Raw genomic sequence first — 14,048 nt, 5'->3', positions numbered from 1 at the left:
CCAAAGCGAGCGGGGCGGCGGGGTCGGGGCGAGCGGGGTCCTGCCGGGGGGCTGAGGGCACCGGGACCCCACCGGGTGCTGGGCAGGTAGGGGGTGCCCGGGCTGCGCTGCGGGGGGCCATGGGAGGGTCTTCTCCCATCGGCACCTCCCCAGAGCCCCGGGAGGAGAAGCCGGTGCCCTTCCCGGCTCCCTGCAGAGCGGGCCGGGCATTCCCCGCAGCCTCTGCCGGGCGCTGCCTCCTTCCCTGCCTGCCTCCCTCCGCGGGCAGTCCCCGCATCCCCGCCCGGCCACAGCCTCCTTCCCTCCCCGGGCAGAGCCCGCAGCGCTCCGGGCACTGCCAGCCCCCCCTGCTCGGGTATCCCCAGCCTCCCCCCCCCCCCCCCGGGCTCAGCCTCCAGCCCCCCGCACTCCGCCAGCCTCAAACCCCCCCGGGGCTCAGCCTCCAGCCCCGGCCGCCTCCCGCGTCCCCCCCCCGGCCCCCGACAGCCCCAGCCCGGCCGAGCCCGGGCTCCCCCCTTCCCCTTTATCCCCCCCCATCCCTCCCCGTACCCCCCCCCTCCAGCCCCCGCCGCCTCCCGGTCCCCGCACCGGGCTCGCCGCATGGCTCCGCCGCCCGCCGGGGCGCCGCCGGCCCGGGCCGCCGCTGCAAGGTAACGGGTTGGGGGGGGGCACGGAGGGAATGGGGGGTGATGGGGAGGGGGCAAAGTTGCCGCTGGGAGGGGGGGAGCAGGGTGGGGGGACCCCGTAAAGTTGAGCTGTGGAGCTAAGATGCTCCCCCCACCTCCCGCCTAGTTGGGTATGGGGGGGTCTGCGCCCCCCCCCCCCCCCCCGGGCACCCCTGTGGTCCTACAGCCCCAATATGGGCACCCAGGGGGGTGACCCCAAAGCCCCCCCACTCCCCTCTGCAGGGCTCGGGCTGGGGAGGCGATGCTGGCCCCGCGGGGAGCGGGACGCAGCTGGCTGGGTCCCCCCCGGGGGTGGGGGGCAAATTGGGGTGCCCAAGGTCACGGTGCCCCGGGGCCGTGCCCACAGCCGGGGGTCTCAGCCCGGCCCCGCAGCCCATGGGGTGCTGCTGAGCTCGGCCTCACCATGATCCCCCCCTCGGCCACCGCCGTGTCCCCAATCCGCACCTCAGTTTCCCACGGTGGCCCCAAACGCCGCTGCTGCCACGGGCAGCTCCGGGTGCTTCGGGGGGCAGAGCGGCTTCCTAGGGCCTGCGGGGTGGCTTTCCCCGTGCGTGGCTCCCCGTCCGCCAGCCGGGAGGGGGACGGGGTTGTGGGGACCCCCGGCACGGTGGCAGGGCGGCGCTCAGCTCTGCAGCTGGGGCACCCCGCGGCGTCCTGCGGGGCTGGGGCTGCCCGGCTGCGTGCCCCCGGCCCCAGAGGGGAGCTGGGGTCGCTTCTGGGAAGGGGAAAGGGGTGTGGGGATGGGGCTGTCCCCACAGCGGGGTGGCCTGGCCATGACAGTGCTTTCTGCTGGTGGAGCGAGGCCCTGGTGGGGCTGAACCCCCCCCATCCCCCATCCCAAAGCACGCGGCTTGGGAATGCTCCGGGGCTGGGGCTGGGGCACACGGGTCCCCAAAGGCACTCAGCACCCATGGGGTGCTCCCAGCCCCGTGCCACGGCCCCAGCCCCGGGCACAAACCCTCCCTGCTGCCCCTGGGCTGGATCAGGCCCTGACGAAGGCCCCCAGCCCCAGTGCGAGTGCTGGCCCAGCCGGGCCACTCAGCACCCCGCAGTGGGGACGTCCAAGGCCGGGCTCTTCCCGGGGCAAAGAACCCCATGAGAATGGGGCGGCAGGAGCCCGCTGCTTTCTGGCAGCTCGGGGACCGCTGCCCTGTGCTTTGGGGATGTTTTTCAGGGAAAGCAGACGAGAGCAGCATGAATTGGTAAAAGCATCCATGCTTCGGGAGAAAGCACGAGCTGGTTCCTAGGGATGGGGGCCAGAGCAGGACCCATCCCATTGCCCCTGCTGTTTCTATCAAACCCCCATTGCCAGAGGGTGTTCGGGACCCTCAGACCCAGCTCCTGCATCCATGTGCGTGGGTTATTGCCCCCATGCCCCCTCCACACCCAGCCCTGCTCAGGCCCCCCTCCAGCCTCGCCACGTGTACCCGCGGCTTGCGGGTTCGCCCCATCAGCTGGCTCAGAAATTAGCCTCCATCAAGTTAATTGCCAAACCGCTCAAAGCCTGAAATTAAACATTAAAGCTGTCGCTCGCAGGCAGAGAGCGATCCCACCCCCCCCCCCAGCAAGAGGCAGTTCTGGCTGTCCAAGCAGAGGGAAGATGGATTCCCCAGCTTGGGGCGGCACCGGAGCTGCCGGGGACTGTCCCCACGGGTGCCAGGGGACACGTCCCCTGCTCTGCCAGGCCCGGGGGGACCCTGAGCCGCTGGTCCCTCCCCGGGAGGTTTCCTTGCTGCGGTGCCGAAGGGGCTGCATGTGCCTCCCGCGGGCTCCAGGGACTGCTGGGGTCTTTGGAAGGAGCAGGAGCCGAAAGGAAACCTAAAGGAGAAGAGGAGCGGTGGTAAAAATAGGAGCAGGAGACGGCTGGGGTGCAGCGGGAGGGAGGCGATGGGCACAGGCCAGGCTCCAGGGTTCTGCTGCCTTTTAGGAAACCCAAGTGAGACCCTTCCTGGGACAGGGCTTGCCCAAATCCTGGCTCTTCGGGATGGGAGCCTCGTGGGGGACCCTTGGCTCTCGCAGTGCCCGTGCTGGGGACGTAGCCCGGCTCCCAGGGCACAGCCATAACCCTTTATCCTGCTCGGAAAAAAACTCAACCTGCAGCAACATTGGGGTCTGCGGGGCATCCCCGGCACCTGACCGCTTCCCCTTGGCCTTGCAGTGACGGGCTGTCCCGGCGGGGACACGCATCCTGAATGGGGCTGAGGCCCCCTGCGTGGGAATATGCAGCCTCAGCGCCGTGGGGGCAGCACCGGGGCAGCGGCTGGCGCGCGGCGGCATGGTGGCGACCTTCAAGATCGCCGTGCTGGGAGCCCAGGGCGTGGGCAAGAGCGCCATAGTCCGGCAGTTCCTCTACAACGAGTTCAGCGAGGTCTGCGTGCCCACCACGGCCCGCCGCGTCTACCTGCCCGCCGTCGTGATGAACGGCCACGTCCACGACCTGCAGATCATGGACTTCCCCCCCATCAGCGCCTTCCCCGTCAACACGCTGCAGGTAGGGGCGCCAGGGGAGAGCCGAGCACCCCCTGCTTGGGGTTGGCTTCCTAAAAGCCGAGGACGGCGACCTCAGCGCTGCAGGATGGGATAAGGTGGTTGTTTTTTTTTTTTTAAATTTATTTTTTATTGCAGCTTTTTCACTTAAAATGATTTCCAGCCCTGGAGGGGCTGGATCTCACCCCGTTAGCTTGTCTCTGGTAGTGCCCATGGCTCTGCTGGGTCTCCTCGTCCATCTGGGTGCTGGGTCCGGGCACTGGGATCCATTCCCATTGCTGTCCTGGGCCAACAAAGGGCTCAAGGAGTGCAGCCAAAGCCCTTGGGTGAAAATCCCGGGGGTCCTGGAGAGCCAAAGCACGGTGCACCCATTGCCTGAAGGCCGCTGCTGTTGTGGGTTTGGGGTTTTGCTGTGTATCTCTGAGGTTCCTCTAAGCCTGCTCCTCTTTTCTCTTTGGGAAAGGCCATTTTCCTCTCTATGGGCTCGTGTTTAACCCTGATGAGCTGGATGGAGCCGGGCTGCCCGTCCCATCCCGGTTCACCCCTGGCCCCGCAGCGGTGCCTGGATTGATCCCAGCAGCACCGACCCCGCCGGCTGCTCCCCAGCTCTGCGGCCGCTGCCACTACCACTGCCTGTGGGGTTCAGTGGGGGAAAAGGGGATTTTAACCCTCTGCCTCCGCTGGGGCCAGGCTCTCTTGTATTTTTAATCAGTGTAATTACATTGCTCCTGCTCCCCGTAGGGACAGGGTCACGGGGGCTCTGCAGGGCTCCGTGCTTGCCCAAAGCTGTGGGGCAGGAGGTGAAGGGAGCACTATGTGGGGGGGGGGGTTAAAAATTAAACAGCGTGTGCAGGGAACGAAAGGTCAGCGAGAGACACGGCCCGAAATAGCAAAGGGTAATTTATTGACATGGCAGACGACGCTCACATACTCAATTAACTCCGTGCCTCGCTGTGCTCAAAGGGAGGCGGGCGGTGGGAACAGATGGAGGCTTCCAGGGCAGAGGCTGGTCAGAGGGTAGCCCAGAGGGGAAGGAGAGGACCACGGCGGGGGACAGACAGCGGCCGGGGCTGCTGGAAGCATTGCTGGGCTCCGCTCCTTGCCCAGGAGCAGCTTCCCTGTGGAGATGGCCTGGGAGAGGAGCACGGCCCCAGCTCCCCGAAGTCCTGCTCTGGCCCCGAGCATCCCCAGGAATCCAAATGTGGACGTGCGGAAATCATCCCGGCGTCACGGCATCACGGCAGGCTGCGTCCCAGCACCGAGCCTGCTGGCGTAATAGCTGTAATTTATTAATCTCCCAGAGGTATCAGGGCTTGCTCGGAGTAACATGAGACACTGCTGCTGTACCTGCCGTCCTCCCTCTGGTAACACGGCCGGGAGCATCGTCTCCTCCCCAGGGACCTGAGCAGGAGTCGGGGCGCTCCCAGCTCCCTCCCGTGCTCTGCTCTGGCTGCTGGGGTCTGCACAAGGACCAAACCGCCCCATGAAACTTTCCTCTCCGTGATTTCCTCCGGTCCTAGGTCTCATTTAGCCTTGTTCCCAGAGGTCATAAACTCAGAAGGGGATGATTCAACGTGGGCACGGGCTTTGCTTGGGTAGCATTGGTGCCCTTTCTCCTCCGTGCCTTTTCTCCTCCGTGCGTTTCTCTCCTTTCCAGTTGAACCTCAGGAGGGATCCCTGTGGAGCTGCCTGCACGTGCTGTAACCCCGTGTCACTGCTGCCTGAGCACAGCCCAAAGGAAGCCCCCAGAACATAACCCCATGTGCACCTCGGGGGGGATGGCTTCATCCCGCAGCAGGGCTGTGCTGGGGATCCACTGGGATCCACAGCGTGGGATCCACTGGGAACCAGGGACAGGCTCCACTGGGGACGCTGTGCTTTGGGGACGGTTACTGGTGCCCGCAGGAGGCTGGCCTTTGGGGCGAGCTGTCCTGGGCGAGCGAGTGCTGGTGTAGGAAAGGGGCTGAGAGGGGGGTGGATGTTCGCTCCTGTATCATGCAAAAAGTTTGTGTTGTTCCTGGAAACCCAAGGCTTTTGGAACATATGTCTTACAGCTCCAAATTTTGGCTGTCCCAGGTCCTGACCTCGCCCTCAGCAGACCCCACGCCTGAGGAGCTGCTGCTCCTCTCCTGTCCCCAGGTCCCCTTCGGTGTCACCTTCCTGCTGCCACCTGCGGTGGTGCCGTGCTGCAGAGCTGCTGGCCTGTGACCCCGCAGCCTCCCCTGCCCCAAACCTGGGATCCACCACTCCTAAACAGCCCAACGAGCAGCTCTGCGGGAGGGGGGGAAGCTGTTAACACCCAGGCTTTCAGCCCCCTTCACCCAGCTCCAGTAAAGCTGCCCCTGGGTGGCAGTGCATAGTTAGGCTTTAATCCTCGCTCTGGAGAGGAACTGGGGCTGACAAATCTCGTTACCCTTCCTCCGGGTTGATCGGGGGATACGTGATCTCGGGGGGAGATGCCCGAGAGGGGAGACAGAGGTGTCACAGGGATGGGGGGCAGAGCAGCAGTGCGATGGGTGCTGTGCTTTGGGGCTGGGGAAATGTGTGGTGAAACGCTCCCGGCCGGGACCCCACACACCTGCAAAGTGCCGAGGGGCCAGATCCTACAAACGGCTTTCCCCCTACAAACGCGTCCGGCCCCCAGGCAGTGCGGGGCATCCCCCGGGGCATGCCAGGATTGATCCCTCTCTGCACCTTGCAGGAGTGGGCGGACGTGTGTTGCAGGGGGCTCCGGAGCGTCCATGCCTACATCCTGGTCTATGACATCTGTTGCTTTGACAGCTTCGAGTACATCAAAACCATCCGCCAGCAGATCCTGGAGACGAGGTAGGGGCTGTTCGCCGGCGGGGGCATGCCAAGGGTGGGGTGATATGGAGGTGGGGATGGGAGCCTATAACCCCTTACAGGGCCCCTTACATCCCAGTGCAGATATTGCTGGGAAAAGCACCTTGGGGTGACACGGGGCCCCCTTGGTGGTCACGGAGAGGGACAAGGGGACAGGACGGGAGGTGGCATGCAGCTTGGCGTGCCCAGGTGCTGGGTGGAGATGGGGCTGGGTTGTGGCTCTATGGCTCTGCCCTCCCTCACTGCCCTCCCGTCCCAGGGTCATCGGCACGTCGGAGACACCCATCATCATCGTGGGCAACAAGCGGGACCTGCAGCGGGGCCGGGTGATCCCGCGCTGGAACGTCTCCAACCTGGTGAAGAAGACGTGGAAGTGCGGCTACATCGAGTGCTCGGCCAAGTACAACTGGCACATCCTGCTGCTCTTCAGCGAGCTCCTGAAGAGCGTGGGCTGCGCCCGCTGCAAGCACGTCCACACTACCATCCGCTTCCAGGGCGCCCTGCGCAGGAACCGATGCACCATCATGTGAGCCCCCCCCGACCCCGACGGACCCCCCCCGGGCCGTGTCCCTGCAGGACTCCCAGCCCTGCCGGGGTGATGCTCCGCTGGGAGCTGCGCCAGAGGCACCCCAGGCGTTGCTTCCCCTGCAGTGACACTTGGGGACATGGCGCTCCCGGCACGGAGCCGGGCAGGGCGATGCTGTGGCCGCCGGTGGGTCGGGTCAGGCTGGGCCAGGTGGGCGGCCGTGCTGCCCGGAGGTGAGGCGTGAGGGAGGACTTGGCTGGATCCTCGCTTCTTCACATGAAGGAGCCGCTCGGGGAGAGCCCCGTGGTCCCACCGACCTCAAATTCCCACATCAGGGCTGATCCCTGCATCCCTGCGCCGCCCCAGCCCGAGCTGGTCACCTCCGTGGGCTCTTGCTGCTCTGTGCCCGACCTGGGCAGCCTGGTTTGGTTCCCCTGCCCCAAAAAGTGTTATTCCCACCCCCACCAGCTCCCTTTCCTTAGGCCTCGTCCTCCCCATATGCACCAGCCCCGCAGAGGCTTCGCCTGCCCCTGGGTTTGCAGCAAAGCTGCTGCCATCAAACGCTGGGCACAGCTCAGCACCCCGACCCAAAGCTCAGCACCCAGACCCAAAAGGCAGGGGTTCCTGGCTAGGCAGGCGGCGCTTCCAGGTGGATTCAACCCCTGTGGGGCTTTTTCTAGGGGAAGCTCGCATCCATCCATCCATCCATCCGAGACGGAGACGGTGCCCGCACAAAGGCAGCCTCCAAAGCAATAGGGAGCTGGAGTTGCATTTCCACCTTTTTTTCTTGACTCTGTGCACATTCCTAATGGGAAAATGAGCCCCTCTTTATTTTTCTTTCTTTATTTATTTTATTTTTTATAAATTAATCTTTTGGCTTGTTTCCACTCCGGACTGCCAGCTCATCTGCAGTTTGTCCTGGAGCCCGGGAGGCAAAGTGCAGCCCGAGCTCGTAAATGGTGCCAGGTGTGAGGGGCGCAGGGGTCTGGGCTTTGTCCCTGTGTGACACGGGGATGCTGTGAATCAGGCAACACCAAAAGCCCGCTGCCTCTTCCCCACCGACAGGCTCCATTTCCCAGGAGATCTGCTGTTATCCTGGTAACACTCGCTATTCGGAGTCCTTCCCACTGAGCTCTAGCCCACTGCATTCAGCCTGGCCTCGCATCCCGGCCACCCATCGGTCCCGGCATCCCTGCTCCATCCCTGCCATCAGTCCCCGCTCCATTCCTGCTCCATCCCCACCATCAGTCCCTGCTCCATCCCTGCTGCCCCCAGCAGCTTCTTCAGGAACCAAAACCCCATCCTCGTACCCCAAACAAAATAAGGAAAAAAACACACAGAAAAGTCGATGGGAGGACGCACAGGGCCAAGGGCTGGGGGAGAGCAGCTCCCATCCTCCATCCCTCACCTTCACAGCAAACCCACCGCGCAGCGCCGCCAGCCCAGACCCATCTCACCAGGATTTATCAGCCCACGTTATCGGTCTCTCGCTAGCTTTACCCCTCCAAATTGTTTGAGAAGGAAACTCCTTGGTAAATGCTACTAATAAAGCATTTATACAGTGCTCCGACGTGCACATGTCAGCGACTAAACCAATACATTGTTTGTTATAACCCTGTAGCCTGCAGTTTATAGCACAATTAGTTACAGGTTTTTATAGCATCTGTTTAGTATTTTGGAAAAAAAAATGGTTATAAATATAATTGTTATATTCTATTGTACTTTATAGACAGAAGTTATATGAGTATTAACAACCCTCCCTGCTCCGGCAGCAGTGCCCAGCTCCCAGACCACTGCGAGGAGAGCAGGATTGGGGCCAGGACCCCCCGGCATAGCGGGGCTGGGGGCCAGGATGGCAGAGGATCAGCACATCCCCTGACCCCTGCAGCACTTGGGATCGAACTGCCTTGCCCCCTGCCCCGTAAACATGCCCTCATCCCAAAGTGTTACCGCTCGCCCACCACCTCCTCGTCCCGCTCTGCGTTTCCTCGCTCGGCTCTAAGTTCGCACAGAGAAACCTGCTGCCGAGCTGGGGGGAGGCTGAGGATGTCCCTGGCTGTCCCCAGGGGCAGAAGGGTGGAAAAAAAATATTGTTTTCTGCTCCGTGTGTGTGTGTGTGAGCCAGGAGGCGCTGCACAGCCCGAGGTGGGCTCGGTGCAGCCCCGATGAGGATGCTCGCCCTCTCCTCCTCCTGGAGGTGCATCACGGTTTCCTGGACCTGGCTCCCCATTCCCCCTGTACTTCTCGTTCGAGATTCCCGAGGTGTCTACACCGCCTAAAACACCCCACACCCCTTAACTTGAACTCGAATTAAAATCAGGTCTCTCCCCCTTGTTCTGTACCCGCCTCGCTGCTCCTTGCTTGTGGCGCCGGACCGCTCGCAGCCCCGCCGCGGTGCTGGAAGCCCACTGGGGATGCCGCGTTCCCCCTGGCAGGAGCCTTCCCACCAGCAGGGCTTGCTGCCTACGGGACCAGTCACCAGGGACTTCTCCCTCCCTGCCCACACAGAAAAGCTGCTGGAAGAGAAGAGGCTTTGGTACAGCTCTTATTGCACAAGCACCGACCGCCGCTGCCGCCCCGTGCCGGTGACCACCCTCGCCTACAACGCACCCTGCGGGACACGTCCTTGCTGGACCAGCCTTAATGCAGGGGGGCTGCTCCAACCCAAGGCCCGCGGGGAAATGCCAGCAGAGCATCAGGGAAATCGCGTCACCCTGCCCTGAGCTCACCAGGCTGGTAGGGCTGTGCATACTGGAAGGCTCGGGCGTCCTTGGTTCCATTGGGCAGATGGGGAAGACCGAGACACGTGGTGGTGTCCCCAGAAGCAACTGCATCGCGCTGCCTGCGCCAGCCTCCCGGGGCTCAGCATCCCAACCCCCACCTTAGGCACTGTAGCTCCCACAAATGAGGGGGTCCCCCCAAAACCCAAGGGGCAGGGGGTCAGACCCACGCCTCCTCATCGTCTTCGGTAAGCCACGCGCCGCTGTCAGCCAGCGAGTGCTTGGCTGCGGGGCGTGCACCCCCGGGCTGCGGGTGCCGTGTCGGGGCCGGGGGGCGATGCTGGCCCCGCGCACGGGGCAGGCGCTGCCCCAGGGGGGTGGGGATGCGCGAGGGGCCCTTCCCGGGCCGATGGTCCCGCCGGGGACGCACTTTGGGCCGCAGCTTCAGCTTGTAGATGGAGGGCACACGCTCAGGTTTCTTGAGGCACCGCCGGGGCTTTGGCAGGGTGGCTGCCCTCGTGCCCTGCGGGGTCTGGCCCCCTGCTGCCAGCTCCTCTGTGGTCCCCCCAGCTGGGAGGGTGACACGCTGCGGGGTGGTCAAGGGTGTCTTTTGGGCCACCCAGCTTTCCATCTCCACAGGGTGCAGGGGTTGCCGGCCATGGGAGAGCTCCTCCAGCACCCTGTCGTAGCCCGGTGGCTGTGAGTGTGCCCAGCAGCCCCGGAGCCCTGAGCCCCCCCTGCCATGGCCACAGGTTCCCCCCAGTTCATCTGCTGGCACCCCGGAGCTCTCAGCATCCTTGGCTGGCGGGCTCATGGCTGGGTGGCACCGTTGGGAACCCTCCCCAGCAGCACAGCCCTTGCACCCATTTGCAATAGGGGACAGAGGGGTCGGGGGCTGGCAGATGGCTGGGCTGGTTTTGCTGGGGGGTTTAACACTTCTGTCCCCTTTCGGAGCTTGGCTCAAAGAGTTTTGGGGTGATGCTGGATGCCCACGTCCAAAGGCTGCCCGGTTCCCTTCCCGGGGGCTTTTCCTGCTCTGTGATGCACCCCGGGCACCCCGTTCTGGGGAGGAAGAACCGACCTTGACAGGACTGCAGGCACAGGGCACGGCAGCGGCAGGGACCCCCGCTTGCTGCAGCCTGGCAGCCCCCACGGATGAGCTCCCCCCTTGCCGGGTGCTTTTTGGAGGTGACGGTGCCCGACGCTGGGTACTGGGGGCCTTGCCCCTGCCCTGTGCTGCTGCAGACCGGGGGGTCCCCAGGATGCTCCCAGGCAGCACCTCGCGGACCCCCACACTGCCCAGCCGGGAGGGGGTGGGTGCCCGCTGCGTGGCCCCACGGCCGGGGGAGCTTTGTCGAGCAGGTGACCTTGGCGTTGGGTCCCGTGTCCTGCAAGGAGAGGGGGGGGGGGGGGGGGGGGGGGGGTCACAGAGCCACTGCATCCCTCTGCATCCAGGGATGGGACAAAAAGTGCCCCGAAAAGCAGAGATTTTGGGGTATGAAGCCACTCTGCACCTCACCTGCCTGAAGGGACCCTCCGGGGCTGCGCTGGCTCCCGGCGAGGGCTGGCACCCGGTGAGGGGGTGGCAGGGCGCAGGGGGCTGGGGCGGTGGCCGTGGGGGGCACGGGGTCCCCATGTGACGGGGGGCAGCGGGCTCTGTGAGCGGCTGACCAGCAGCGAGGGCTGCCCACGGCTGGGGGCCGGGGGCGCTTTGCAGAGCTGGACCTCGTGCTGCACCTGCTGGGGGGTCCTGCTCCTGGAATGCTGCTTGTGAGCTGCGGGGAAAGATGGGGCTCAGCCACCACCACGACCACCCCCCCTCCCCAACAACTTTGCAGACCCCAGCCCCAGGGAACGGCTGCCCGGCCCCCCCCCCCCCCCCGCCATGCTGTCAGCCAGGGATGCTCCCCGCAGCCCCCAGCACCCTGCAAAGGGGGGTTGGGCCTCGCAAAGGTCCCTTTCCTTCCCAAAGTCTGCCGTGACCTCTAGCGGCCAGCCAGCAAGAGCTATACCCCAAAGCAACGATTTCCCAGCAAAGCACTGGGGTTAGGGGGCCTCCTGCTCCTGAAAACCCGCAGGAGCCGCAGCAAGCACCCCCAAAAGCAGCAGCAAACACCCCAGGAGCAGCAGCAAGCACCCCATAAGCAGCGACGAGCCCCCCCTCTCCCCTCCCGCCGGCGGCTGGCACGGGCGGGGGGCGCGGGGGCGCGGGCACTCACAGAGCGAGGTGCAGCGGCACGGGTCGTGCTTGTCCAGGTAGTGCTGCAGCGTGTCCCAGCCGCCCCCGACCCGCACCATGACGTGCTCCCGCAGGATCTGCGCGAGGAGCAGCCCGCCGTCAGCCCCGCTTCACCCCGCACCATCGATTTGGGGTGGGGGTGGGGGGGTCTCGTCTCCCTCTGATGTCCCTCTGCATGTTTTGTCACCCCAGGGAGGGTCCGGCCGGCGTGGGAGGCTTTTGGGAAGCTCCCTGGTCCACCGGTGGATGCTGAGCCCTTTGGGAAGCCCTTCAGACCCAGGTAGGGACCGAGCATCAGCCCCAAACAGGGTTCCCATCACCTGTAGGACCTGGCTCCAGCTTGGCCTGGGACAGCAGGTTTTGTCCCGCACCCGCAGACGGTTACATCCAAGCAAACCCACACCACAGGCCCAAGCTGCCCTGCTGCCCTATTTTGTGGACAATTGTCAAAAACCCCACGTTGGCCCTATAAGGGGGGATGGATTTAGGGAGCTTAACAGCGGGCTGAGGCAGGATTGTTGGTGCCCGTGCCCTGAAAGCACAGCACAAAGCGGGCTCACCCGGACAAAGATGAGGGTGTCGGAGTCGCCCACGCGGTATTTCCCGTCTGATATCTTAATCATGGGGAACTGGACGGGGCAGGTGCAGCGGCTCACCAGGTGCTGGACCTGCGGACAGCAGGGGTGGATCTGCACCAAGGCTCCTGGGAAGGGGGCTTGGGTGGCCTTCATACACATCATCCCATCATCCCCATCATCCCCATCATCTCCATCCCCAGCATTCTCATCCCTGTTATCCCCATCCCCATCATCCACATCCCTATCATCTCCATCATCCCCACCATTCCCATCCCCACCACCCCCATCTCCACCATCCCCACCATCCCCATCCTCCCCATCCCCACCATCCTCTCCCCGCTGTCTCCACCCCTCCATCCCCATCCCACCCTACCATCTGGTCAAGGTTTTGAAGGTCCCGGGGTTCCCTGGGGGGCCGGGGCAGGGGGGTGTCTGTGGGGGGCAGGTGCAGCTCCTGCCGGAGCTCCTCCTCGATCTCCTCCTCCATCTGCACGAGGGTCGGGGCGCGCATGCCGAAGCGGGCGGCGCGGCGCGCCAGCTCCAGCAGGCACAGCACGAAGTTCTTCTCGTTCTTCCGCAGCACCAGGTCCTCCGTCTCAAACATCAGCACATCTGGGGCAGGGCACGGCTGGGATCAGCCAGGGCAGGCACACGAGGGGAGGGGGACAAAGGGGTTGGGGGGCTCAGGCGTAGAGGAAACCCGCCCGAGGGGGTGTTATTTCCCCAAGGACCGGCTCTGCCCGCCTTGCTGTGCCATCCCACGGATGCTAGGAGTGTGGCTGGGTCCAGAAAGGGTTGGCATAAATTCATGGGGCAGACGTTTCCCCTTGGGCATCTCCATGTGGAGACGCTGCGGCTGTTTTGTGCCATCCCGGAGCCATGCACCAGCAGCTGGGTGTGCTGAGGACATTCCACTCCATGCCCATGGCACATCGTGGGCACCGCTGCTGGTGGGGACATGGTGACAGCCCCCTGCTCTGAGCCAGGGTGCTCCTGGTCCTTATGGCGGAGATGGTGCCGTGCGTGGTAGGGCTGTGCGATGCCATGTGCCCTTCCCATTCCCATCCCCATTTTTCCACCCAAGCAAACACATCCACCGTGTGCCAGCACCCTGCAAAGCCACCGCCAAACCTGGAGGAACTTGTGCAAGCCCAGCCTGGTGCAGAAATCCCAGCTCGGGCACTACCCAGCGCTGGGGTGGCACCAGCTTTGGGGACACACGGGAAAACACCGAGGGCGATGCCAGGAGTGGCTGGAGGGGAATTGCACGCCGCATCTCGGGGCTGCTGGAGCCCGAGGCCTTACCTTTAATACCCATCTCCTTCCTGCACCACTGGATGAAGTTGGAGACGTTGTCCCTGGCCTGGAAGGTGCCCGGCTGCGCCGCGAGGTTGCAGGCGACGCCGGCGGCGGGCAGGCGGAGGCGGCGGGCTGCAGCAGGGCAGGTGCGGGCGAACTCTGCGGCCGCGTGGGCGACGTGGTTGGCGTGGGAGCAGAGCACGGCCCCCGTCTCCAGCACCTCCAGGAAGGTGCCTGCCTCGATGTCCAGGTCATACAGCTCCTTCAGCCACTCGGCCAGGTCCTCCTTCATGGCGCAGAGGTACTGCTGGCTGGAGCAGTAGGGACGGATGCTCCGCTCCGCGGCGCCCGGCGTCCCCCACATCGTGCCATAAGATCCCAGGCTGGGAGGAGGCAGAGGGAGAAGGGTGATGGGGACACGGGGAGCTGCCCCGGCCACGTCCCCGGCCCACCTCCCCACTCACCCGGTGCTGCTTGTTCTCTGCCACCAGGGCCACCAGGAGGAGGACACCGCTCGTCCCCTCGAGGGCTGCCTGCCTGTGGGGTGCCGGAGTCCTTCTGGGGTCCCAGGGCTGTGCGAGGCAGCCCGGGGAAGGGAAATGTCCCTCCTGGGCAGTGGGTGTTTTGTTTCCTTCCCAAGTGCTGCTCCCTTCTCCTTGGTGACAAGGG

General features: G+C 64.6%; 2 protein-coding genes across 2 annotated transcripts; one reads left to right on the top strand and one right to left on the bottom strand.

Moving 5' to 3' along the window:
• Positions 1–2,961: 2,961 nt before the first annotated feature.
• On the top strand, positions 2,962–6,547 carry RASL10B (RAS like family 10 member B). Its single transcript, XM_035559069.1, has 3 exons — positions 2,962–3,177; positions 5,875–5,999; positions 6,277–6,547. The coding sequence occupies exons 1-3, from the start codon at positions 2,962–2,964 to the stop codon at positions 6,545–6,547; spliced, it is 612 nt and encodes a 203-aa protein (XP_035414962.1).
• Positions 6,548–9,483: 2,936 nt separating this feature from the next.
• Positions 9,484–13,743, bottom strand: LOC118254085 (GAS2-like protein 2). Its single transcript, XM_050714813.1, has 6 exons — positions 13,386–13,743; positions 12,454–12,692; positions 12,063–12,170; positions 11,483–11,579; positions 10,889–11,038; positions 9,484–9,833 (listed from the first exon to the last, which is right to left on the bottom strand). Exons 1-6 carry the CDS (start codon positions 13,741–13,743, stop codon positions 9,484–9,486), a joined length of 1,302 nt encoding a protein of 433 aa, XP_050570770.1.
• Between the last annotated feature and the right edge of the window lie 305 nt (positions 13,744–14,048).

This window comes from Cygnus atratus, chromosome 20 (genome assembly GCF_013377495.2).
Source record: "Cygnus atratus isolate AKBS03 ecotype Queensland, Australia chromosome 20, CAtr_DNAZoo_HiC_assembly, whole genome shotgun sequence".
In the NCBI taxonomy this organism is placed as follows: domain Eukaryota; kingdom Metazoa; phylum Chordata; class Aves; order Anseriformes; family Anatidae; genus Cygnus; species Cygnus atratus.
This window is presented reverse-complemented; position numbering and strand designations above follow the sequence as displayed.